We start from the raw sequence: 23,597 nt of genomic DNA, 5'->3' as shown, positions 1-23,597 counted from the left end.
GGCTGGGTCCCCTGGGGCTCCCCGCCGAACCGATCCAAGACGGAGGGATGCCCCGGCTCCGACGGATCCCAGAGTCTTGCCTCCTGCCCAAACCCTTCCCCTCGGGTTGGCCCTCCAAACCTGCTCACCGCTCGAACCCCGGTCCTGAGGGTTTGAACCCCCAATACCGCCTCTCTCGTGACTACTCATCTTAAAGCCTCCTCGCCCCCTTCCAAGTCTATTCCCCATTCCCACCCTGAGCCCCGCAAACTAGCCTCTGCTCCTAACATTCCTCCAATCCAGAGGTTCCCCTCGTACGTGACCCTCAGACCCACGCCCTCCCCATCTTGTGACCCGGCCCCAAACTCCCCTCACCATACATCCGTTCCTCTGCTCAGTCTGGGCCCAGGCCCCTGTGGCCCTGAAGACATGGAGTTTGTATCTGGATACCGGGATGAATTCCTTGATTTCGCTGCCCTCCTGTTTGGCTGGTTCCGAAAGTTCGCGACGGAGCGCGGGGCTGTGGGGGCCAGCCTTGAGGGCCGCTGGCGCCAGCTGGAGACGCAGATCAGAAGGCTGCCCCAGGACCCCGCCCTTTGGGTGCTGCATGTTCTGCCCAACCGTAATGTGGGCATCAGCCTGGGGCAAGGAGCAGAGCCAGGCCCTGGATCGGGCCTGGGGGCTGCCCAGTTCCTGGGAGATGAGCCCCCACTCCACCTGCGAGACCTAAGCCCCTATGTCAGTTTTGTCAGCCTGGAGGAAGGGGAGGAAGCAGAGGAGGAGGAGGAGGAGGAGGAGGAAGAGAATGGAGAGGAGGAGGGTGCAGGCTTGGAGAAGGTAGATCCAGACAAAAATGGGGCCCCTGCCCCTACCAGCAGGGACTCCCCGCAGGAAGCAAACCCTCCAGGGAGGCCAGAGGAGCCGGAGCAAGAGGCAGGAGGTGGAGGAGGTGCCCAGGATTGCTGCCGAGAAGATAAGGCAGAGGACGAAGCAGTCCCTGAGAGGAGGAAGGGGCAGAGAAGTGGTAAGACCCCGGGGTGGGGGCCTGGCCCTGCCCTGACCCCTCTCTGCACGCCCCCCCCTCCCCCCGCTTTGGAAGACCTCCTATACCTCTCAGAGCCTGGCCAGGAGTCACTGACGGTGGCCTGCAGGCTGATGTCGCCCGAAAAGGTGTTTTCATTGACCCACAATGTTTTTTGGTTTTTGGTTTGTTTGTTGTTTTTTTTTTTTAAATTTGAGCCAACATTTATACATTGAAATTAAAAGCCAAACAAACTCAAGAAACATTTAAAGTTGCAACAGCAGGCCTGCATTTCTGCCTGTGCAGCAGTTGGCCCCAGCAGATGAGTCACGTCCTCTCTCCCTGGTCCCTCCTGTTCATTTTGTTGACTTGCCCAGCCCCCCTAGGCCTGGTGTTGTGTTCACACCCCTGACTTTCCCCTTCTTCCCCAGAGGCTGCCCCCCTGCACCTTTCCTGCCTCTTGCTGGTAACAGACGAACATGGCACCATCTTGGGCATTGACCTACTAATGGATGGAGCCCAGGGCAGTGCAGGCAAGGGCTCCGGGCCAGAGAACCTGGCCCCTCGGGCCTATGCTCTCCTCTGCCACAGCATGGCCTGCCCCATGGGCTCCGGAGACCCTCGAAAGCCCCGACAGCTGACTGTGGGAGATGCCCAGCTGCATCGGTACAGAAATCCAGTATCTGGGATCGAGGGGTGGGGGGAGCTAGGGGTCTGGACTCCTGAGCAACCCCGAGGCTGACTCCGTCTCCACCCCCACTCAGAGAGCTGGAGAGTCTGGTCCCGAGGCTGGGAGTGAAGTTAGCCAAGACGCCGATGCGGACATGGGGTCCCCGGCCAGGCTTCACGTTTGCCTCCCTTCGGGCTCGAACCTGCCACGTCTGTCGCAGACATAGCTTTGAAGTGAAGCTGACACCTTGGTGAGCAGCCAGAAAGATGGGGTGACAGGGAGGAAGACCCCAGCAGTCAGGCAAACAAGACAAAGCTGGCCGCTGGGGGGCCCGGGAGACAGAATGGGGGACAGGGAAGTAAAAGGAGGGAAAGGGCAGCTGTTGACAGCAGAATATACAGGAAAACAGACCAGGTGATATATGGGCAGCTGCAGGACGGACAGACAGCAGACCGAGGGCCTCCAGAGATTAACGCCGGGTGTCCCCACCCCCCCGTGCCCCCAGCCCCCAGTGTAGTGCGGTCTTGTACTGCGGAGAGTCTTGTCTCCGGGCCGACTGGCGGCGATGTCCGGATGACGTGAGCCACCGGTTTTGGTGCCCGAGGCTCGCGGCCTTCATGGAACGTGCCGGAGAACTGGCAACTCTGCCTTTTACCTACGCCGCAGGTACCACCAGGAGATCAAGATGGGGTGGGAGGAACCGGGGCTGGGTGCGCGGCTACGGGGTCCTGGGGCTGACGGGTTAGTAGTGCTGGGGGCTGGATCCCAGAAACAAGGGCTGGGGACTAGACCCCTGGAGCTGAACACAGGGTCTGGGGCTGAGGAGTGTGTGCCTGGGTCCCTGAGGGAGCTCAGGGGATCCGGGCAGCCCAGCTCCACCCCTAACTGGTGACTTGACTTTTTAGACGCTCTGTTTCCTCATCTGCAATATAAGTATATTAACAAATGCTCAAGCCCGGAAAATCGTTCTAAGGATTCTGTGGTGTTTACACCTGCTATGCTGTAGACACTCAGAACGAGATTCAGACCCAGGGTCCTTGGGAGAAACTGAGCAGAGCTGTAGTCTGGGGTCCTGGCCACCAGGCCCTCAACCCCTCCCCTCCTCCTTCTGCAGAGGTGACCAGTGAAACCTTCAACAAGGAGGCCTTCCTGGCCTCACGGGGCCTCACTCGTGGCTACTGGACCCAGCTCAGCATGCTGATTCCAGGCCCTGGCACGCCCAGGCACCCCCGGGGCAGCACGCCATCCCTCAGTCTTCTTCTCAGTGGTTTGTGGGGTTCTCTTCAGGCACGGGCCCCTCAGCCTAGAGGGAAGGACGGGAGAGAAACAAGTTGTCCGGATCCCAGATAACGCCTCTGCATAAGCACCAAACTCCACCATCACCCCCAGGGCTATCGTAGACGTATCCCCAGTCCTCAGGGAAGTCACCCCTGCCCGCCCCTTCCCAGAAGCCTCACCCACAGGCCACTGTCCACTGCTCTTGCTTACAGCTCCGGGGAATACAACTCCTTTGGAAGGAAGAGGGGGAAGGGCTCGATGGGGGTCTGACACCAGGATCATCTTCCTTCCTTCCTCTCAGGAGATCCCTACCAGCTTCTCCAGGGGGATGGGCCTGCCCTGATGCCTCCTGTGCCCCCAGATCCACCCAGGAGCCTCTTTGGTGAGCTGGGGGGCCTTAAGGGAGCCACAGATAGAGACAGAGACCGGAGGACGCAGTCTGGGTGGCGGAGAAAAAGGGCGCTGTTAGACTGGAGGGGCTGGGGTCCAGGCCTGGACCAGGTCCCTCAGTAACCCACTCTCCCCAGGCTCATGGCAGGATTACTACACGTGGAGGGGCCTCGGCTTGGACTCCCCCATGGCTGTGCTTCTCACCTACCCGCTGACTGTGTACTATGTCATCACCCACCTGGTGCCCCAGTCCTGTAAGGAGAGCCGAGCAGGGGGACAGAAGTGCAGGGGGCAAGGGGGCAGGGGGCTGGAGGGGGACGAGGGGAAGGGAGACCATCTTCTTAAGTGGCCAGCTTCTCCCCCAGTCCCTGAGCTCAACATCCAGAACAAGCAGTCACTGAAAATCCACGTGGTGGAGGCCGGGAAGGAGTTTGACCTGGTCATGGTGTTCTGGGTAAGTCCCTCCGGGACAGAAGGTTGGGTACGTGGAGGTGCGTGCCAGGTGAGCCCCTGATCTGTCTTCTCTGTCCTTCAGGAGCTCTTGGTCCTGCTCCCCCACGTGGCCCTAGAGCTGCAGTTTGTGGGCGACGGCCTGCCCCCTGAGAGTGACCAGCAGCATTTTACCCTGCAGAGGGTGAGGGCTGGTGGGCAGGTGGGGGTGGGGCCTGCTCTCCCGCCTCCCTCCCGCTCTCCCCTGTGTTGCCTAAGGCAGCTTCCCAGTGCCCTAACGTCTAGCCCTTTCTCCACTCCGCTCCTGGCTCCCCAGGATGGCCCAGAAGTGTCTGTCCGTCCTGGTTCCGGGGTATCGGGGCGGCTCAGCTCCGGGACCAAGGAGAAGGGGGGCCGCAGGGACCTGCAGATCAAGGTGTCTGCACGGCCCTACCACCTGCTCCAGGGGCCCAAACCTGACCTGGTTATCGGTAAGAGCCTGGGGTAGGCGTGTGGGGAGGCGGGAGAAGGCCACGGGCGACAGCATCTGCCCGCTCTCCCTCTCTCTGCAGGGTTTAACTCCGGCTTCGGTCTCAAGGACACCTGGCTGAGCTCGCTGCCCCGGCTCCAGGTGGGGGATGGGGCAAAAGGGACCTGCTCTCTCCTCCTGCCCCGATCCCTCCTCCTTTTCCGAAAGCCTCTTCTTCCCACCATCCGCTCCGGACACGGGGCGCGCCCAGGGTCCTCCCGGTCCTGTCCGTCCGTCTGTCTGTCTGTGTGTCTGCCTGACTCGTGCCTCTCCCCCCCCCGCCACCCCCGTCTGCCGCTGGCGCCCGGGGAGGGATTGGGGTGCGGCGCCGCTGGGAGAGTCTGAGGCCCGCGCCCCGCCCCCACCCCTAGTCCCTCCGAGTGCCGGCCTTCTTCACCGAGAGCAGCGAGTACGGCTGTGTGATGGACGACCAGACCATGGCGGTGGCCACGGGAGGGGGCACCAGCCCCCCGAGGCCCAATCCCTTCCGCTCCCCTTTTCGCCTGCGAGCGGCCGACAACTGCATGCCCTGGTAACTGCCCGCGACCCCCGCGGGGTCCTCCGCCCTCCTCCTGGGACCCCCTGCTCGGCCCCGGCCCCCGGCCCCGCCCCCGCGGGCTCCCGCCGCCTGCACCTGCCGCCCCGCCCCGGGGGCGTGTCCCTCTCGGGCCGCCCCGCCCCTCCCTGACGGCGCCACGCCCCCTCAGGTACTGCAACGCCTTCATCTTCCACCTGGTCTACAAGCCCCCGCAGGGGGGCGGGGCCCGCCCGGCGCCGGGGCCCGCGCCCCAGGCCCCGCCCCCCGCCGCGCCCCCCGCCCCCGCCCGCAGACGCCGAGGGGAGAAGAAACCCGGGCGGGGGGCCCGCCGGCGCAGGTGAGGACCCGGGTGTGGCCGCCCGGCGCCCCCCGCCCAACACGCCCCCGAAAGCAGATCGGAGCCGCGCACGGCCGGGGGGAGGCGTTTGGCGGATCGCGCGGAGGTAAATAAAAGTGCTCGTTTGAAGCCACTGAGTCACGCGCCTTCCGGTTATACGCCCCGGACGGGGTCCTTAAACGCGGAGGAGAGGAAAGGATTTCGGGATGACTCATTTGCCTCCGGCTTCTTTCGGCCCCGCCATGGCTGTCGCCTCTCTTCCCCGCGGCTCCGACCCTCCTTGGCAATCCCAAACTCCTGGGGTGTGTGTGTGTGGGGGGGGTGGTAAGTCATTTCCAGGCCCCTGTAACCCTCGGGGACCTGCCCCAACGCAAGACCCGAGAAGGGGAAAGTGGCTTCTCACTAGCAGGCAGGGCAAAAGCATACAGGCTCCGAGGGGCGCACAGACCCCGTGGTTTAGAGGCAGCGAAGGGCCCCAGGCCACCCAACCCTGGGCCCTCCTCCGTCCGGTCTCCACCTTCTCTCGTTCCGCATATCCAGTGAAGGGCCAACTTCTGAGTCAGCCTGCCAAAGGCATTGAAGTTCACCTGTTGGTTCACCAGGCAGAGAATTCCCCCTAGGGCATTAGTCCCCTGCTTCAATCCCCTCTCCTCCATTCTTAAAATCCCCGTGAGTGTGGGCTGGGCTTAGTGCCTCCGTGGCTAAGTACAGAAAGGGAAAAGTAACAGAGAAGCTTGGCACACGCCACTTTCCCCCAGTGAGTAAGTCATGTTGCTGTCATGTGCTCCCCGACCTGTTGCAATGAGGCCCCATCACCTTAGTGTTCTTCCTAAGAATCCCTAAGCTCTGTCTCATCCTGAGAAAACATCGGACGAATCCAACCTGTGGGACAGTCTACAGAACGCATGACCACTCCTGCCAAAGTGTCAAAGTCACGAGAGGCGAGGAAAGACCAAGAAACTGTGACAGACTGGAAGAGACAGAGGGGACATGATGTCTAAAGATGACGTGGTATCCTGGGTCGGATCCTGGGGCAAAGAAAGGACTTTGGTGGAAAAAACTGGGGAATCCAAATAAAATCTATATTTAGCTAAAGGTATGGTGTCTGTGCTAATGTCTCAGTTTCCATAAACACACTGTGGTGGTTTAAGACATAACGTTAAAGGAAAATGGGTGAAGGGGTACAGGAACATTCTGTCTTTGCAGCTCACCTATAAATCTAAAAATTATTTCATTTTTTATAATGTTTTGTTTATGTATTTTGAGAGAGAGAGAGGCACAAGGGAGGGGCAGCAGGGAGAGAGAGAGGGAGACAGAACTCCAAGTAGGCTCCAGGGAGCTGGTTCACTGGCTGCATAAGGAAATGCAAATTAATAAGAAAAAGAAAGTGAAATACACAATCCCCTGGTTTGCATCTATAATAGCTAAAATGAAATTTTAAAAAGAGTTCTGAAAAACATTTTTAACATTTATTTATTTTCAAGAGACAGAGAGTGAGCAGGGGAGGGTCAGAGAGACAGGGGGAGACACAGAATCCGAGGCAGGCTCCAGGCTCTGAGGTGTCAGCACAGAGCTCGACACGGGGCTTGAACTCACTAACCCTGAGATCATGACCTGAACCAAAGTCCGACCCTTAACCGACTGAGCCACCCAGGCGCCCCCTGTCTTTGGTTTTAAATGCTGCAGGGTAGGAGAGCATGTTTGGGGCAATGTGGGACCCACAGCTCCCTATGGAACAACCACAGGTGTCCTTACACAATCCGGACAGGCAGGAAGTCATTCCCCGGGGAATAATCCGGAAGCCAGCTGTCAGCCGCCAAGAGTCACCGCATTAGCATACACTCAGGTACTGTTCAAAAGGCCGTATTGTGAGTAACATAAGACCCTCCTCTCTCCCCTATTACTTGGGAAATTCCAAGATTTTAAGAAGCACTGTGCCAGGAACTGGGACACACACAAAATATATATTATCATATCACAATATCACACCCCCAGCTTTTCCCCAGAGTGTTTGAAGGCACAGCCCAGACATCAGTCATCTTACTCATATGCATCTATAACTAACTCATAAGGGCTTTGAAAAAATTGTAACCACGAGGCCATTATCACACCGAAAAAGTTAGCATTTATTCTTTAATATCTTGTAATACCCAATTCACGTTCAAATTTCTTCGATTATCTCAAAGATGGCTTTTACAGCTGGTTTGTTGCAATCAAGAAATAAACAAGGTCCAGGGCGCCTGGGGGGCTCAGTGGGTTAAGCGACCGGCTTCCGCTCAGGTCATGATCTCATGGTCTGTGAGTTCAAGCCCCGGCGTCGGGCTCTGTGCTGACAGCTCCGAGCCTGGAGCCTGCTTCGGATTCTGTGTCTCCTTCTCTCTGCTCCCCCACCCTTAAAAATAAATACACATTAAAAAAAGAAAGAAAGAAAGAAACAAGGTCCACACGTGGCTTTGGCTGCTGTGTCCCATTGGTCTCTTTTACTCTGTAAGGGGATTCCCTGTCTTTTTTCTTTCTTTTTTGTTTTCATGCCACTGTGAGAAACTGAATCATTTGTCCTGTAGAAAGTTTCTCATCCTGGATCTGGCCGACCGCTGACTTGGGATTTTTTTTTTTTTTTTTTTAATTTGTCTGTCTTCCTTTAGTGCCTGTAAGGGGGTAGATAGATCCAGCTGGGAAAGGCCCTTCTCGAGTGGCCTCTGCCAACCTCCAGGCAGGGTTCATGCCACCTTCCGCCCCCTCTCCACCCTCCAGCCAGCAGCCTCCAAATAAAGACATTGTGGAACTTCCCCCGTGTTCTTGCTCAACGGATTCCTTCTCAGCCTAAACATCACTTCCTTAGGAAAGTACAACTTCCTTGACTCCCAGATAAGGGTAGACCCGCCCACCCGCACCCCCCAGCTGAGCCCTCAGCACCCTAAAACTCTAAAAGGGAAGCCTAGATCCCTGCTGAATTGAGGGGGAATGGAGCTTTTTACCACTCTCTTGGCCAGAAAATAACCTTTCCCTAAATTCCTGCTGTCTACCGCATATGAAAGGATATGGTTATCTCCTACTGGTAGGATTACTAAGGATTTGCTGGCTCATTTGACTCAGCCGTGTGGCTCATTTTTTTCCATAAGCATACGGTACCTGTAGCACAAAAATGTTTAATTTACGAGTTGCTGTCTTTAATAATTCACTTCCTCAGTACTGATTGAATGCACACGAGGCTTCGTGCTGTACTTTAGAGAGGCGACGGGGAGAACAGACATGCTTTCTGGCTCCGTGAAGCTTTCAGTCCACGGCGGGGGCCAGCAGGCTGTGGCCTCCGGCCAAATCTGGCCCTTTCGTACGACCTGCAGGCTACGAAGTCAAAAGAAGAACGTTTTGTGATGTGAAAATTGTTATGAGCTTCAAATTGCAGTGTCCCTAAATCTATGATGAAATAGACCCACAACTATTTATGTGTTGTCTGTGGCTACTTGAATGATTCAAACAGACTTGTGCTTGTGACAAACCATACGGCCCCACAAAGCCTAAAATATTTGCTAACAGGCTTTTCATAGGAAAGCACAGCGACCCCTGGTTAAGGCAGGATTTTCAAAAAGCAGGGGCGCCTGGCTGGCTCAGTCGGAAGAGCATCCAACTTTGATCTCAGGGGTTGTGAGTTCGAGCTCCCCATGTTTGATGTAGAGATTACTTAAATAAACTTAGAAAGGAAGATTTTCAAAATGCAGATTTATGAGAGTTTATAAAGTCAATTTAGTGGGCCTCAAACAGCGTTCTATTTTTAAAAATTGTTTAATGTTTGTTTTTGAGAGAGAGAGAGAGAGGGCAAGTAGAGGACGTCGGGCAGAGAGAGGAGACACTGTTGCATCCACACGACTCCTGAAACAGAATGCTACGGGCACCAGTGACAGTCACAACAAAGTTTATTACAATGAGAGGCAAGGCTGACGGATCGGGACCAACACTCTTGATAAGAGTGTGGCCCCGAACAGCCGGGGTACAGAGTTTTTATAACCATCACATCGTTTTATCATCACCTGGGAAAAGAACAAAGAAACAGTTTCCAGATGAGTTAGAAACAGTTGCCTAATGAGGTGTTTACTTTAGACTTTCTGCCTCTAAGTTGCAACCAGTGGATCTCCTTGACCCTGCCTCTGACTCTCTTTTCTTTGAACTTTTGTTTCCTTAATTGGTGAAGCCTAATTTACAAGGGTATGAGGCGTAGTTTACCAGAGCAAAGCAAGGCTGTTGTCTCTTAACCTTCAGTGTCAACACAAAGCTGTTATTTTTCAAGCTAAGCATTAGCCCTACACTACAATTTAACCCTTACAACACAGAATCCAAAGCAGGCTCCAGGCTCTGAGCTGTCAGCACAGTACCGGTATAGGGCTCGAACCCACGAACCACGAGACCATGACCTGAGCCGAAGTCAGATACTTAACCAACTGAGCCCCCCAGGCGCCCCGCACCATATATGTTTATATGTGTGTTGCGTCATGATATGAAATGCATTCCTCACTGTAGACCATGGTCAAAACATCTGAAAGTCACTGGCTTAGAAGGAGGCCTGGAAGACACAGAGAAGTAACCAGAAAGTTACGGTACAGTGTGATTGCTGTGAGGGTGAAAAAGCTACAGACTTAGAGACAGAAGAGGCACTTAAGACAGCCTTGGGGGGGCGCCTGGGTGGCGCAGTCGGTTAAGCGTCCGACTTCAGCCAGGTCACGATCTCGCGGTCCGTGAGTTCGAGCCCCGCGTCGGGCTCTGGGCTGATGGCTCAGAGCCTGGAGCCTGTTTCCGATGCTGTGTCTCCCTCTCTCTCTGCCCCTCCCCCGTTCATGCTCTGTCTCTCTCTGTCCCAAAAATAAATAAACGTTGAAAAAAAAAATTAAAAAAAAAAAAAAAAGACAGCCTTGGGGTATCAGCGAGGGCTTCTTGTTAGAAATGACATCTAAGCAGTGACCCTGAAGGACAAGTAGGAGTTAGCCAGGTAAAGAAGAGAAAAGATGGTCACGGCATGTGCAAAGGTCCTGGGGCAAAAGTAAGTAAGGCCTTTGGGAGAAACTACAAGGGGTTCGGAGTTTAGAATGAGGTGAGGCTTCTTTAAACTACTTCTTTCCTTACTCTCCATCACATTACTCTTCCATTTTCATTGAGCAATTATCAGTTACTTGGTTATCTCATTTATTTATTTACGTTCATTACACCTCCTCCAACACATTCGAAAAAGTAAATTCCATGTCAGGGGACACCTGCCTTGTTTATAACTACGCCTTTTGCTTATAACAGCCACTCAGCACTTACTACAGGAGTTTCAGGAACATATCCCTGCTAGATTGGAGGGACGAACGGACCCTGGGAGGGTTAAGACTTGAGGAGACCCACCCACTCGGAGGCTTTGGTAAAAATGCGGGCGAGAGCTTATGGTGCCTTCGATGTTGGGGACAAGCAGATGGACGTTAGGGCTAATGAGGAGCCGGGTAGCATCAGCGAACAGATACTGGGGCCAAGAAATGAAGAGTGCTGGTGGCTCCCAGCTGGGGCAGCGAGACAGACACAAGAGCCACCTGCTCGTGACAGCACGGCCATGGACGTGAGGAGTGGAGTTAAGTAGCTAGAAGGGGGTCGGAGAGAAGGGCGAGGAGTTCAGGAGGCCCTGTGAAACGTGAGCCCTCTGTGGGCCTCCTCGTGACTCCAGAGGCAGCTGACAGAGTGATGGGGGCGGGGGTCACACAGCCAGGGGTGGGGGACAGCGTCCGGAGAGAGCGAGGTGCCTTCTCAGCAGAATCCTGGTGCAGGACAGGACAAGGAGGAAGAGGGGCCGGCAGGGGCATGACAAGTCCTGAGGGCGGCAGGAAAGCCGGGAGAGACCGTAAACAGAGAGAGGGTGGTCAGCTGTGTCAGATGCTGACACAGGGTGCGTCAGGGAAGATAAGGTGATGAAGTGTCCCCTGGACGCCGGACCGGGACGCGGGAGCATTCGATAGAGTGGCGGGTGCAGACTGGAAAGGGCAGGGAAGGGGGGGTGCGAATTAGAGGCAACCCTAAGAAGAAAATTCAAAGGACCCTTAATCCCAACACCCGGGGACAGCCACTGTCACCGTGTCGGTGGGTTCACAGCCTCTGCACATCCTTTTTTTTTTTTTTTTTTAAGTTTATGTATTTATTTTGAGAGAGAGAGAGAATCCCAAGCAGGCTCCACACTGTCAGCGCAGAGCCCGATGCGGGTCTTGAGCTCACGAACCGCGAGACCTTGACCCGAGACAACGTCGAGGCAGATGCTTAACCGACCGTGCCACCCAGGTGACCCCCTCCACGCATCTTTTTACAAAGCTTTAATGACCTAGATGGACACGGTGCCAACCAGCCTGCTTTTTTTCATATAACACGTGACCCAACGGATGTCCGCGTCCTCATGCAGTCTCTCTTCATCGATGGCTCAAGCTGATTTACTTTATGAACGCGACATACCCAGGCCCACATTGGGGACAGTTGGGACATTCCTGATTTTTCTCTGCGATAAATGAAAGAGGAAGTAGAGAGTGTCCCGGGACACAAAATAGCCTGAGCCTGCCTGGTGGGTGGGGGATTGCTTTGCGCGGAGTCTCTGGCCGAGGACCAAGGAAGGGAAGTCCGTATCAGGGGGAAGGAAGGCAACAGGGATCTGTGTGGGGCCCTAGTCCCAACCAAGACAGCGCCTGATCTCAGGACACAAAGTCACCCACAGAGGGAGCTCCTCCCCCTTCTCAGGGGACACGGTGTGGCTCTGAGGGGGGAGGACACTGAAAACCCCAAAGAACCCAGAAGAATGGCGCTGGCGGCCGGACGACCAGAGGGTTTGGGAGCTGTCACTTTGCACTGGGAGCATAGCCCAGGAGGGACAGGAGGCACCATGGATACGGGTACCCACCTGCTCAGGAGGTCATGGCTTTAGTCTCCCAAGTGTTTGGAGAGTCTCCTGCTGTCTTTCTCTCATTGATTTCCAGTTTGCGTACCTCGTGGTCAGAGAGCACGCCCTGTGTGATTCCAGAGCCTGGTCTCGGGGGCCGGGAGAGGGTCCGTCTTGTATATGTCCCGTGGGCGCTTGACAAAAACGTGAAGCTTGCTGGCGTTGGGTGAAAGGTGTCAGCTGTCGGCCGACGGTGTGGTTGGCTTCTCTAGTCTTGCTGACTTTCTTCTGCGTGGTCGCTCAGTCAGTGGCTGGAGGTAGGTCATGGGTGCTGGGCTTAGACAAACCTGGTCGGAACCCAGGCAGATTCAGACCCGGAACCCTGGAGAATCTCGTGTGAGAGCCACGCTCTGTTGGCCTGGCACGGAAAACACAAAGAGGCAATGTGCACGCAGGGCTTAGTCAAGTCAGACTGTGTTCTAAGCGCTTTATTTACATATGTGAGTAAGTTTCATCCTCGTAACAAACCTGGAGGTCCTGTGTTCTTAGTATCCCCCATTTTACAGATGAGAAGACTGAGGCACGGGAAGGTTAAGTCAGGTCACCAAGGTCAGTAGGGGAGCCTGGAAACAATATGTGCTTGTAACCTCTTGGGAAACTGCTTCTCGGAAAACAACACAACTTCCCGGAACAGATAACAGAGGGCTTACTTTTGAAAGGCTTTTATTTCCCCTTCATGATTGGCCATGAACAGAATCACAAACACGTCTGCCGAATTTTCTGTGAAATTCACAGAGAGATTTAAGGGAGGGGGGGACAGCTCCTGGAAATGGATCAGCGAGCTTCTAGAAAGATCACTAAACTCTACCTGACACCGCCCGCCTCATCACTGTTTGTTTGTTTGTTTTTAATGTTTATTTATTTTTGAAAGACAGAGTGTGAGCAGGGTAGGGGCAGAGAGAGAGGGAGACACAGAATTCGAAGCAGGCTCCAGGCTCTGAGCTGTCAGCACAGAGCCTGACACGGGGCTTGAACTCATGAACCGTGAGATCATGACCTGGGCGGAAGTCGGACCCTTAACCGACTGAGCCACCCAGGCACCCCGGGCAAGTCTTGACTTCATGTGCCTCAGGTGTAAAATGCAAACTCAGCTTTGAAGACTTATTATTATGGAGAAAAGAAGTAAATATCTCGTTAATAATATTTTACATTGATTACATGGTTAAATAACAACAGTTTAGATATATTAGGTTAGTTAAAATATCGCCTTACTGGCGCCTGGGTGGCTCAGTCGGTTAAGCATCTGACTTCAGCTCAGGTCATGATTTCACAGCCCATAAGTTCGAGCCCCGCGTCGGGCTCTATGCTGTCAGCACAGAGCCTGCTTGAGATTCTCTCTCTCTCTCTCTCTCTCTCTCTGCCCCTCCCTGCTTGCGTTTGCTCCCTCTCTCTCAAAATAAATAAATAAACATGAATGAAAATAAAATAAAATACCTTCTTAAAAAAAAAAAAAAGACAAGCCTCAGGGGTCAGATGCCTGAGTTAGAATCCAGGCTCCCCACTTACTAGCTTCACGATCTTGGACAAGTTACCCTCTCTGCATCTGTTTCCCCACCTGCAGAAAGGGGACAGCAATAGGACTGTCATGAGCACGAGGCAGATCACTAAACCTAGATGCTTACGAGGTCTTTGGCACAGAGGCTTCCATAGATGCTGCACATTGTCATTACTAGCCCAGCAAAGTGCTGGAGAGGACAAGCCCAGGACGGAACCCACAACTGAGACGAACCCTCCACTTTCCCAGAGACGCCTTCTAACCCTGTTGGCCACCCGCCACCCCCCGAAGTCCACGTTTGCCAGGGCTTATCCCCGAGTGACGACCTCCTACCTCCCCCCATCGTGCCTCAAACCATCAGACCGTTTCTCAGCTGCCCTCTTGCTCTCATGGGAACTTGGCTCTGCTCCGAACTGAGTCCTCGAAGGGACGGTGGTCTCTCCCACATGGCTCGCATCCTGAGGTGAGGCACGTGTCTTTCGGCCTCCCTGCTGCTGCTTCCACTCTGAGGTCTCTCGCCCCCCGCCGCCACCTTACTTGCAAAACCCCAAGCGCGACTGGACCAAACCCCACCGACGGGGACACTGTGCCCGAGCTCCCCAGCACGGCTGGGGGCTGCGGGTCTCGCCGTGAGTCCCCAGCGGTGAAGCACCCGGAGGCTCTCAGCCCTGCCCTCCTGGGTTCTCTGGACGGACGACTGCGCACCGCCTCGCTCCCCAGAGGGCAGCACTTCATCGCCACCCTCGGCCAGCCATCCCGGTTCTTCCCTCTCCAGAGAGGCCACTGCTCATCTTTCCCCTGGGACTTCTCACCGTGACCGCTCCCTGCAAATTCCTCTCTGTTTGTTCCTTGATCTTTTGTGTTGAATTTGCCCCTTGGGTGCCTTGGTCACCTCTGTCCCCCCCGTTCCCATCCCCGCCACTCCGATGGAGGCGCCCTTGTCGAGACGGTCTTGCCAGACCCCATAGGCAGGTCCCACCCTCCGGGGGGGGGGCGCATTTCACGAAGCTGCCCTCCCTCCTCGGAACTCGGCCTTGGCCTCCAGGACTCACACTGCCCTGGTCTTCCCCAGGCCTCACCAGACGACCCTCTCCTGGCCCCTCCACCTCTTGCCCGCCTCCTATTCTCTCCCCTCTTTTGTCCCCCACCCTCCCTCTCCCAGCCCTGCCCCACTCCTGCCTCGCCCCTCCCCCCCCCCCCCCCCCCCCCGCCTCCTCATGTTGATAATGGCAGCCCCATCCCATCACCAACTCCAGATCTCGGGGTCAGCTCCCTCTTCACCTCTCTCCCCTGCTCTCCCCTGGCTCGCCAAGCTCGGACCGCTCCGCCCCTCTGCCACGCCTGCCACAGCCCACGCTCATCCCCAGGGCCTTTGCACATGCTGTTGGCTGCACCCCACACTCTCCCTGCCAAACCTGCCTTCTTTCCTGGTCGCCCCTGCCTCAGAAAGCCCTTCCCGGGCCCCCGGAATGACAGCAGTCCTCAACAGCTGTGACTTCAGCGCCTAAACTCCTATTTTTCTGCACGATTCATTGCTACCGAAGGCTGTGCATTCATTGGCTTACGTGCTTACTGTTTGCCCCTCCCAACTGAACCCCCAGCATGTTCAGCAGTGCCTGGTATCAGGGCGCCTGCGTGGCTCAGTTGGTTAAGCGTCCGACTTCCCTCAAGTCATGATCTCACAGTTTGTGAGTTCGAGCCCCGAGTCGGGCTCTGTGCCGACAGCTCAGAGCCTGGAACCTGCTTCGGATTCTGCGTCTCCCTCTCTCTCTGCCCCTCCCCTGCTTGCATCCTGTTTCTGTCTGTCTCAAAAATAAACAAACATTAAATTTTTTTTTTTTTTTTTTACATCTCGGCACTTCCCCTCTGCCTACGTCATCAGGCCTGTGGATGAGGCACCAGACCAATCACGAGTACAGGACTTAGAGTCTGACAGGCCCGAGTTCAAGTCCCGGCTTGAGCGGTCCCAGCTGTGTGGTCTTAGGCAAGTTACTCAGCTTCTCTGAGCCACGTAGACTCATTCTGCAAACATGTGCCGAGTGCCTACTTTACAACGGGGTCACCTTGCTACGCCTGTCCTAAGGGTTATAGAAGATAACGTAGGCCATGTCTCTAGAACCAAGCCCAGCTAATTATGATTAAGTACTCAATCATCTGGTGCCGTTTATTCTTCACGTTTCGTCATGATACGGTCTCAGAGCCTATTTATAATCATCCGTGTTTACAATCTGGATTTTCTCATTGGTCAAAAACTATTTAGGGCCAGGGCACCAGGCTGACTCAGTCTCTGGAGCGTTGAGACTCTTGATCTCGGGGTTGTGGGTTCTAGCACCACGTTGGGTGTAGAGATTGCTAAAATAAATAAATAAATAAATAAATAAATAAATAAATACACTTTAAAAAATTTATTTAGGACTGCCTCAGGGTCCTAAAGGGGTTGGGTTTTGTTACAAACGCTTGGAAGTTTCCAGTTTATTGCACTGGGGGTCAGAGAACGTGGCCAGGTCAGTTTCAGGTTTGAGGAACTTGGAATTTCTTTCAGGGTCTAATGTTGATTTGTGAATGTTTCATTGGCAGTGAAAAGGTGTGTTCTCCATTTATAAGATACAAAGGTCAAGTATTTGAACACAAGCCCCAGGATGGATAATTTATGACTGACCACTGCTGTATTCCTGACATCCAGCAACTGGCCTGATGTACATCATCCAGGTTCAATAAATATTTGTTGAATGAGTGGCTAATTAATCAAGCAACCTTATTATCACTTAGATTCTCAATACCTTTGTACCTTTGCATATTTTTTTCCTACTCCATCTGTCAAAGCCTGGTGAGTTATGTCACATCTTCCCATCCCAACCCATTACATATTTTTTAAAAGATTTTATTTTATTTATTTTCTAATAATTTTTTTTTTTTTTTTTAGAGACAGAGCGAGTGCATGTGAGCGGGGGAAAGGCACAGAGAGAGAGAGAGAGAGAGAGAGAATCCCAAGTAGGCTCTGCATCATCAGTCCAGAGCCAGAAGCAGAGCTCGAACTCAGGAACAGTGAGAACATGACCTGAGCTGAAATCAACAGACGCTTAACCGACTGAGCCACCCAGGCGCCCCTAAAAAAGCATTTTTAACTTGCATTTCTTGGTGCAAAGTTGAGAGCAAAATAACATGGCAATTAATCAAGAAATTAAACTGGGGCGCCTGGGTGGCTCGGTCGGTTAAGTGTCCGACTTCGGCTCAGGTCATGATCTCACGGTTCGTGAGTTCAAGCCCCACATTGGGCTCTGTGCTGACAGCTCAGAGCCTGGAGCCTGTTTCCGATTCTATGTCTCCCTCTCTCTCTGACCCTCCCCCGTTCATGCTCTGTCTCTCTCTGTCTCAAAAATAAATAAACGTTAAAAAAAAAAAAAAGAAAAATTAAACACATCGCCTTCCTGCCGTCCCCAGATAATAGTGACAGAATTACAGACACAGTCTGGCCCCGCGGTTCCAATCTGTTCCAATCTGGCCCCAAGGTTGGAAGGGAGGTTTCCACACCTGTTAGTGCCCCACTGTGGCTCCTGTAAAGTCCTATGTTGAAGTTCTAGGCTCCAGGACTTCAACATGTGGCTGTATCCAGAAGTAGGGTCTTTAAATAAAGTGACGTCACCACAGTGGGGCTTTACCCAAAATGACCGATGTCCTTATAAAAAGAGGAAATTGGGGCAGAGACACGTACAGAGGGAAGATCACGCGAAGTCACAGGGAAAAGGAAGCCAGAGAAAGCGCACTCAGAGGCAGCCAGGCCAGGGGCGCCTGGGTGGCTCGGTTGGGCGTCCGACTTCGGCTCAGGTCATGATCTCATGGTCCTTGGGTTCGAGCCCCGGGTCGGGCTCTGTGCTGACAGCTCAGAGCCTGCAGCCTGCTTTGGATTCTGTGTCGCCCTCTCTCTCTGCCCCTCCCCCGCTTACGCTCTTTCTGTCTTTCAAAAATTAATAAATTTTTAAAAAATAAAAAAGAAGAAGAAGAAGAAGAAGAAGCAGCCACCAGCCCTGGACAACCTCCTGATGCTGGCCTTCGGGCTTCCAGAACCGTGAGAGTAAATTTCTGCTGTTTAAGCCCCCAAGTCCGTGGTCCTTTGTTCCTCAGCCCCAGCAGATGAATACATCACCCAGAAGGGCCAGCCAGAGGGGAACCTACGGAGGGGACAGAGCATCCTGTGGTCCCAGCCAGGCTGCCCCCTGCTGGGGGCTGTTCCTTGCTGCTCAGCGGTCCCTAATTAGGATGTGACCCACACCTCTCGGTAGCACTGAGCAGAGAGTGACCCTGAAATAAATGTACAATTGACTCTTGAACAACATGGGTTCGAACCGCGTGGGTCCGTATATACACGGGTTTTTGCAATAAATACAGGACGGTGCTGTAAATGTATTTTCTCTTTCTTATGACTTTCTTACTAACACTCTTCTGTTTTTACTTTAGAGAGAGAAAGAGAGCACGCGTGCGCTTGCGCGAGTGGGGGAGGGGCAGAGAGACAGAGACCCACCCCCCCCCCCCCACCCCAAGCCGGCTCCGCACCATCAGGACAACCCCACGCGGGGCTCCAACCCACGACCAGGAGATCACGACCTGAGCCGAAATCGGGAGTCGGGCGCTCGACCCACTGAGCCACCTGGGCGCCCCTTCTGTTGTTTTATTGCAAGAATACAGTTTATAATATACAGAAGGTGTATTCGTCGACTGCTCGTGTTCTCGGAAAGGCTTCTGGTCTATGGTAGTACATCACTCTCAAGCTGGCGGGGTGGGGGGTGGGGGAGATCCGAAGTTACACGTGGGTTTCGACTCCCCAGCCCCACACCGTTGAAGGGCCAACGGCTCGCGACTTTATAAGGGGTTAAGCAGCCTTCACTGCAACGCTTAGGCACTCTCCTGGGGGTAACAGGGAAGAGGTTAAGGAGTCTTCCTTCCCACCTTCCACCTCCACGGCCTTGACTCCCCCACCGCAGGAAACAAAACGCCTGTCCATTTGGTTACTGGGACCCAAAACTGAGGAACCACCTGCCATCTTTTTTTTTTTTTTAATTTTTATGTATTTTTCAGAGAGAGAGAGAGAGATTGCGAGCACCAGCAGGGAAGGGGCAGAGAGGGAGGGAGACACAGAATCCCAAGCAGGCTCCAGGCTCCGAGCTGTCAGCACACAGCCCGACACAGGGCTCGATCCCACGGACCACGAGATATGACCTGAGCCGAAGTCCAACACTCAACCGCCTGAGCCGCCAGGCGCCCCTGTGGTATATCTTTTCATACGCTATTTGCCACTTGTACATCCTCTTTGCTGAGGTGTCTATTTGGGTCTTTTGTCCAATTTTTTAAACTGCTTGTTCTTTTTATTTATTTTTTTATTATTATTGTTGAGTTTTAAGGGATCTTTGTATATTTGGGGGAACAGTCCTTTATCAGATGTGTCTTTTCCAAGTATTTTCTCCGAGTCTGTGGCTTACCTTCCTTCTCCCTCCCTTGACAGTGTCTCTTGCAGAGCAGAAGTTGTTAATATTGATGAAGTCCAGCTTATCAATGATTCCTTTATGAATCATGCTTGAAACTTAGTTCTACCTTTGAACGTTTGGATCACCTGAACCAACAAATTCCCCTTTTGTTTCAGCAGAGGTGGGTTTTCTGTTATTTCATGTACATTTCTTTAAAACGGACTCTGGGCACAGCAGGCGATAAGCAGTTGACATCCTGACTACTGTTTAATGTAATTTTTGGAATTTATATATATTTTTTCGCTTTAAAAGGATTTCCTTTCTGAAAGTTCAGTTTCATAACTACATTGACGAAAATTATTTACAGTCACGTCAAGACTTCCCCATTTTGGAGTTTTTCTTTGACTACATCTCTTGGTGACTTAAAATGCTTTCTTAAAAAAAAAAAGGAGAAGAAAGAGACACAGTGGGATTTCAAACCCAAGCCTTCTCAGAAATGCAATTCTACTGCCCTTCATACACAGAAAGTACCTTGGATATTTATACAATTAAGTCATAGTTTTGTGGGGTTTTTTTGTGTTTTTTTTTGTTTTTTTTTTTTTCGCTCTCAGAACTGTAGATGTTGTTCCTCTGTCTTCCAGTATTTAGTAACGCAGAGAAATCTCTAGCCAGATCACTTTTGTTTCTTTCTAGGTGACCTTTAATTCTGCCTACACGTACCCTTCAATGACATGGCTCTTCGAGATGAATCTAGATTAGTTTTTTTTTTTTTTTTTAGTGTAATGTTTATTTTATTTTTAAAATTTTTTTCAACGTTTATTTATTTTTGGGACAGAGAGAGACAGAGCATGAACGGGGGAGGGGCAGAGAGAGGGAGACACAGAATCGGAAACAGGCTCCAGGCTCTGAGCCGTCAGCCCAGAGCCTGACGCGGGGCTCGAACTCACGGACCGCGAGATCGTGACCTGGCTGAAGTCGGATGCTTAACCGACTGCGCCACCCAGGCGCCCCAATGTTTATTTTATTTTTAAGAGAGAGAGAGATGGGAGCGCCTGAGTGGCTCAGTTGGTTAAGTGTCCGACGTCAGCTCAGGTCACGATCTCATGATCTCATGGTTCGTGGGTTCAAGTCCCACGTCAGGTTCTGTGCTGACAGCTCAGAGCCTGGAACCTGCTTCAGATTCTGTGTCTCCTTCTCTCTCTGCCCCTCCCCTGCTCATTCTCTGTCTCTCAAAAAATAAAATAAAAATATTAAAAAAAGTTTAAAAGAGAGAGAGCACGCGCCATTGGGGGAGAGGCAGAGAGACAGAATCCCAAGCAGGCTCTGCGCTGTCAGCACTGAACCTGATGTGGGGCTCAAACCCACGAACCGTGAGATCATGACCTGAGCCGGGCGCTTAAGGGAATGAGCCACCCAGGCGCCCCCTCAGTTTGCTTTTCACATTTTCCCCAGGACGCCATGTGCCTTTCCAGAAGCTGACCCAAGTGGATCTGCGCCCAAGGCAGCCTCCTCCCGGCACAGGCTGTGAACGGTGGGTCACGGCCACCAGCTCCACAGGGTCTCCGGGAACAGTTTGCTCACCCAGCGTCTCCGTCCCATCAGCGTCCCTTCTGCTGCTTTAACTGCTGCTCTCTCTCCAAGTAGAGTGTTTTCTGGAGCGTGTCCCCCGCACGCCTCATCCACATGGGCCCAGTTACCGTCCAGCTCTCCAGCGGGTCTGGGCGTGGATTCTCTGGGCGCATTTGGCGGTTCTGTGCCATTCTCCCTTTTCTCCCCCAAATACGTGGGGGCGCCCTCTCATCGTGGCCCTTTCTTTCTGGGTACTCTGCTCCCGCTTCCCAGAGAGAGTCCTGGCGAAAACCTTCCTGAAAATCCCATCCAAACCCTAAAGTAAATATTTCTCCAGCGTTCTCCTTTTAGTCTCCAGGATGATGACCCCTTCGCTTGTTTTGCAGAACTTTTTTCAGAATCCCTTTGGTTTTTTAAAAAATTTGTTTGTTTTCGGTATTCTCCACACCCAACGCGGGGCTTGAACTCACAGCCCCGAGATCAAGTCACGTCCGTGCTCTTCCAGCTGAGCCAGCCAGGCGCCCCATCCCTATGATATTTTTGCCACTATTTTAGACACACAGAATTGTATAAACGTAACATCAGGAATACCTGTAGACCACCCCTCACGTGCTTCTTTTTCTCTTTACCCACCTAAAAAGCAGACCCACCTGTCAGACTCAGTGCTGATGAACCTGTAGACAGATACGTAGATTGCTCTGGATCCCACTCTGCCTGTGGGGGCAGGGCTGAGTCCCTCTCAGGGCGGGCAGTGGGAAGGCCCTCGACTGGGGGACACGATATTGCTCTGACAGTGAACGTCACTTCTGGCCATAAGCTATAAAGCCCAGCACAGAAACCAGCTGTACCGAACCCGTCAAAGGAGGCTGCAGGGATGCAGGGATGGGTGGTTTGGTTGGTTAAGCGTCCAACTTCTGCTCAGGTCACGATCTCCTGGTTCGTCAGTTCAAGCCCCACATCCGGCTCTCTGCTGTCAGCTCAGAGCCTGCTTTGGATCCTCTGTCCTCCTCTCTCTGCCCCTACACTGCTCATGCCCTTTCTCTCTCTCTCTCTCAAAAATAATAAACTTTTTTTTTTTTTTAAGAATATTTTTGGGGCACCTGGGTGGCTCAGTCGGTTAAGCGTCCAACTTCACCTCAGGTCATGATCTCACAGTTCGTGGGTTCGAGCCCTGCGTGGGGCTCAGTGCTGACAGCTCAAAGCCTGGAGCCTGCTTCAGATTCTCTCTCTCTCTCTCTCTCTCTCTCTCTCTGCCCCTCCCCCGCTCATGCTGTCTCTCTCTCTCTCTCAAAAATAAACATTAAAAAAATTTTTAAGGGGCGCCTGGGTGGCGCAGTCGGTTAAGCGTCTGGCTTCAGCCAGGTCACGATCTCGCGGTCCGTGAGTTCGAGCCCCGCGTCAGGCTCTGGGCTGATGGCTCAGAGCCTGGAGCCTGTTTCCGATTCTATGTCTCCCTCTCTCTGCCCCTCCCCTGTTCATGCTCTGTCTCTCTCTGTCCCAAAAATAAATAAACGTTGAAAAAAAAATTTTTTAATAAAAAAAATTTTTTTTTAAATAGAAAAATAATAAAAGAATACTTCTGCAATGCTTACAAGCAACTATTACCAGGATTTCAAGTATGCCTTCTGGAACACAGGAGAATGCAAAAAAAAAAAAAATTAATGAAAAGAGACAGAAAAATTAATGAAGAGACACATCAGAAATAACGTGGAAATGTTTTTAAAGCATTCAGCAAAACCAAATACGAGTTGTCACACGTCCGTGAGTCCGAGGCGGGGCGTTGGGGGAAGTTCAAAGTATTTTCTTGTTCTAGGTACCCTCTGATTCAAGAGGCAAATTCTTCATAGGTTTTTCTCCATCCGGTTGTCTTATAAATAGGAGGAGTCCCTCCCAGAGTCTGGCATTCATCTGAGCAGTGAGCTTTCTGCACTGTCCACGTCTCTCTAGTGGCTTCAGTGGGCTGCTTGGAACAGCCACACGAGAGGCCACTGGCTGGACACGGCCGTGTGGCCGTGTGCGTGATGTTCTCAGGTGTCCCTCTGATGTCCTGTCACCCCGCCTCCACACTCCACATCCTACCTAGGCCTACGCTTTCCTTTCTGCTTCCCACGATGCCCACAGCTGGGTCTCACGCCCCAGGCGTGAGCCCCCAGGGTCTCCAGCCCTGGGCCCTGCCCACAGCAGGGAACTCATGAATGCATCTCCGTATGGAAAAAGATTCTCCAGGGTGCAGTTGACAGAAACGCCTCTCAAACTGGCTCGCCAACACCTTGAAGGGCCGATCAGGCTTCAGGCATGGCTTGATCTGCAAGTTCAGACAATGCCATCAGGACTGTTTGTCTCCAGCTTTTGCACCTTCCCCTCGACTGACTCCGCTCCCCAGCAGGCAGGCCTTCCCTTGTGTCGGCCACCACCAGCAACTTCAGCATCCCTGACAGAAACGGGACTTCGAGGACCCCAGGCCGACGACCCAAAGCAGAAACGAACTCTCACGGGAGCAGCTTGGATCCTGTGGCCATCACTGAATCAAACACTGAGGCTGGAGGCATAGAATGTTCTAATCAATCGGTCCCACCCTGAGAGACAGGCGGTGGCCTCACCAGGAGGAGGAGGGCTTGATAACCACACAGTGGCAGGAGATGTGGAGGGGACACCGAGGGTCCCCCGCCATCCTCTTAGTTTCTTTCCAGGAGGGCCCCTCCCCGGGGACCACGGGAAAGGACAGGGCCACCGCACATCTGCTTAGCGCATCCCTGCTTACAAAACACTTCTCACACTGTCCTGTTGAATCCCCACGACCCACCACGAGTGATGGGGGGCATCACTACACCCCTTATGCCTGGGAGGCATCCCAGAATCAGGGCATCGGGGCCTGGGCTGTCACACGCGGCAGCAGGCGGGGAGCCGACGGGAGAGGGGGGGATGCAGAGAGGTGTGCACCCAAAGGAGGAAGCACACGCTGA

General features: G+C 53.3%; 1 protein-coding gene and 2 long non-coding RNA genes across 3 annotated transcripts; 2 read left to right on the top strand and 1 right to left on the bottom strand.

The window, feature by feature from the left end:
- The first annotated feature begins 408 nt into the window (after positions 1-408).
- Positions 409-5,300, top strand: ZMYND15 (zinc finger MYND-type containing 15). The gene is made up of 13 exons (XM_086685743.1): positions 409-1,003; positions 1,432-1,666; positions 1,765-1,920; positions 2,176-2,336; positions 2,785-2,937; positions 3,250-3,330; positions 3,476-3,592; positions 3,704-3,792; positions 3,874-3,972; positions 4,105-4,258; positions 4,340-4,398; positions 4,668-4,828; positions 5,004-5,300. Exons 1-13 carry the CDS (start codon positions 409-411, stop codon positions 5,173-5,175), a joined length of 2,232 nt encoding a protein of 743 aa, XP_086541869.1. The 3' UTR covers positions 5,176-5,300.
- Positions 871-3,879, bottom strand: LOC147573978 (uncharacterized). The gene is made up of 4 exons (XR_015243802.1): positions 3,577-3,879; positions 3,128-3,178; positions 1,090-2,973; positions 871-976 (listed from the first exon to the last, which is right to left on the bottom strand). It is a non-coding gene; the product is annotated as an uncharacterized LOC147573978 (long non-coding RNA).
- Positions 5,301-11,965: 6,665 nt separating the features above from the next.
- On the top strand, positions 11,966-16,087 carry LOC147573977 (uncharacterized). The gene is made up of 3 exons (XR_015243673.1): positions 11,966-12,064; positions 13,785-14,069; positions 15,489-16,087. It is a non-coding gene; the product is annotated as an uncharacterized LOC147573977 (long non-coding RNA).
- The last annotated feature ends 7,510 nt before the right edge of the window (positions 16,088-23,597 follow it).

The sequence above is a fragment of the Puma concolor genome, chromosome E1 (genome assembly GCF_028749965.1).
Source record: "Puma concolor isolate L17-30 chromosome E1, mPumCon1.1.hap2, whole genome shotgun sequence".
Lineage (NCBI taxonomy): Eukaryota > Metazoa > Chordata > Mammalia > Carnivora > Felidae > Puma > Puma concolor.
The sequence above is the reverse complement of the archived record's forward strand: the minus strand, read 5'-3'. Positions and strand labels throughout refer to the sequence as shown.

What these genes read in the sequence shown, in the direction of transcription:
- ZMYND15 (XM_086685743.1), top strand. Translation starts at nt 409, where the DNA reads ATGGAGTTTGTATCTGGATACCGGGATGAATTCCTTGATTTCGCTGCC. An exon ending in GAGGAAGGGGCAGAGAAGTG is followed by an intron (nt 1,004 to 1,431) that starts GTAAGACCCCGG and finishes CTTCTTCCCCAG; the next exon opens with AGGCTGCCCCCCTGCACCTT. An exon ending in AGCATTTTACCCTGCAGAGG is followed by an intron (nt 3,973 to 4,104) that starts GTGAGGGCTGGT and finishes CTGGCTCCCCAG; the next exon opens with GATGGCCCAGAAGTGTCTGT.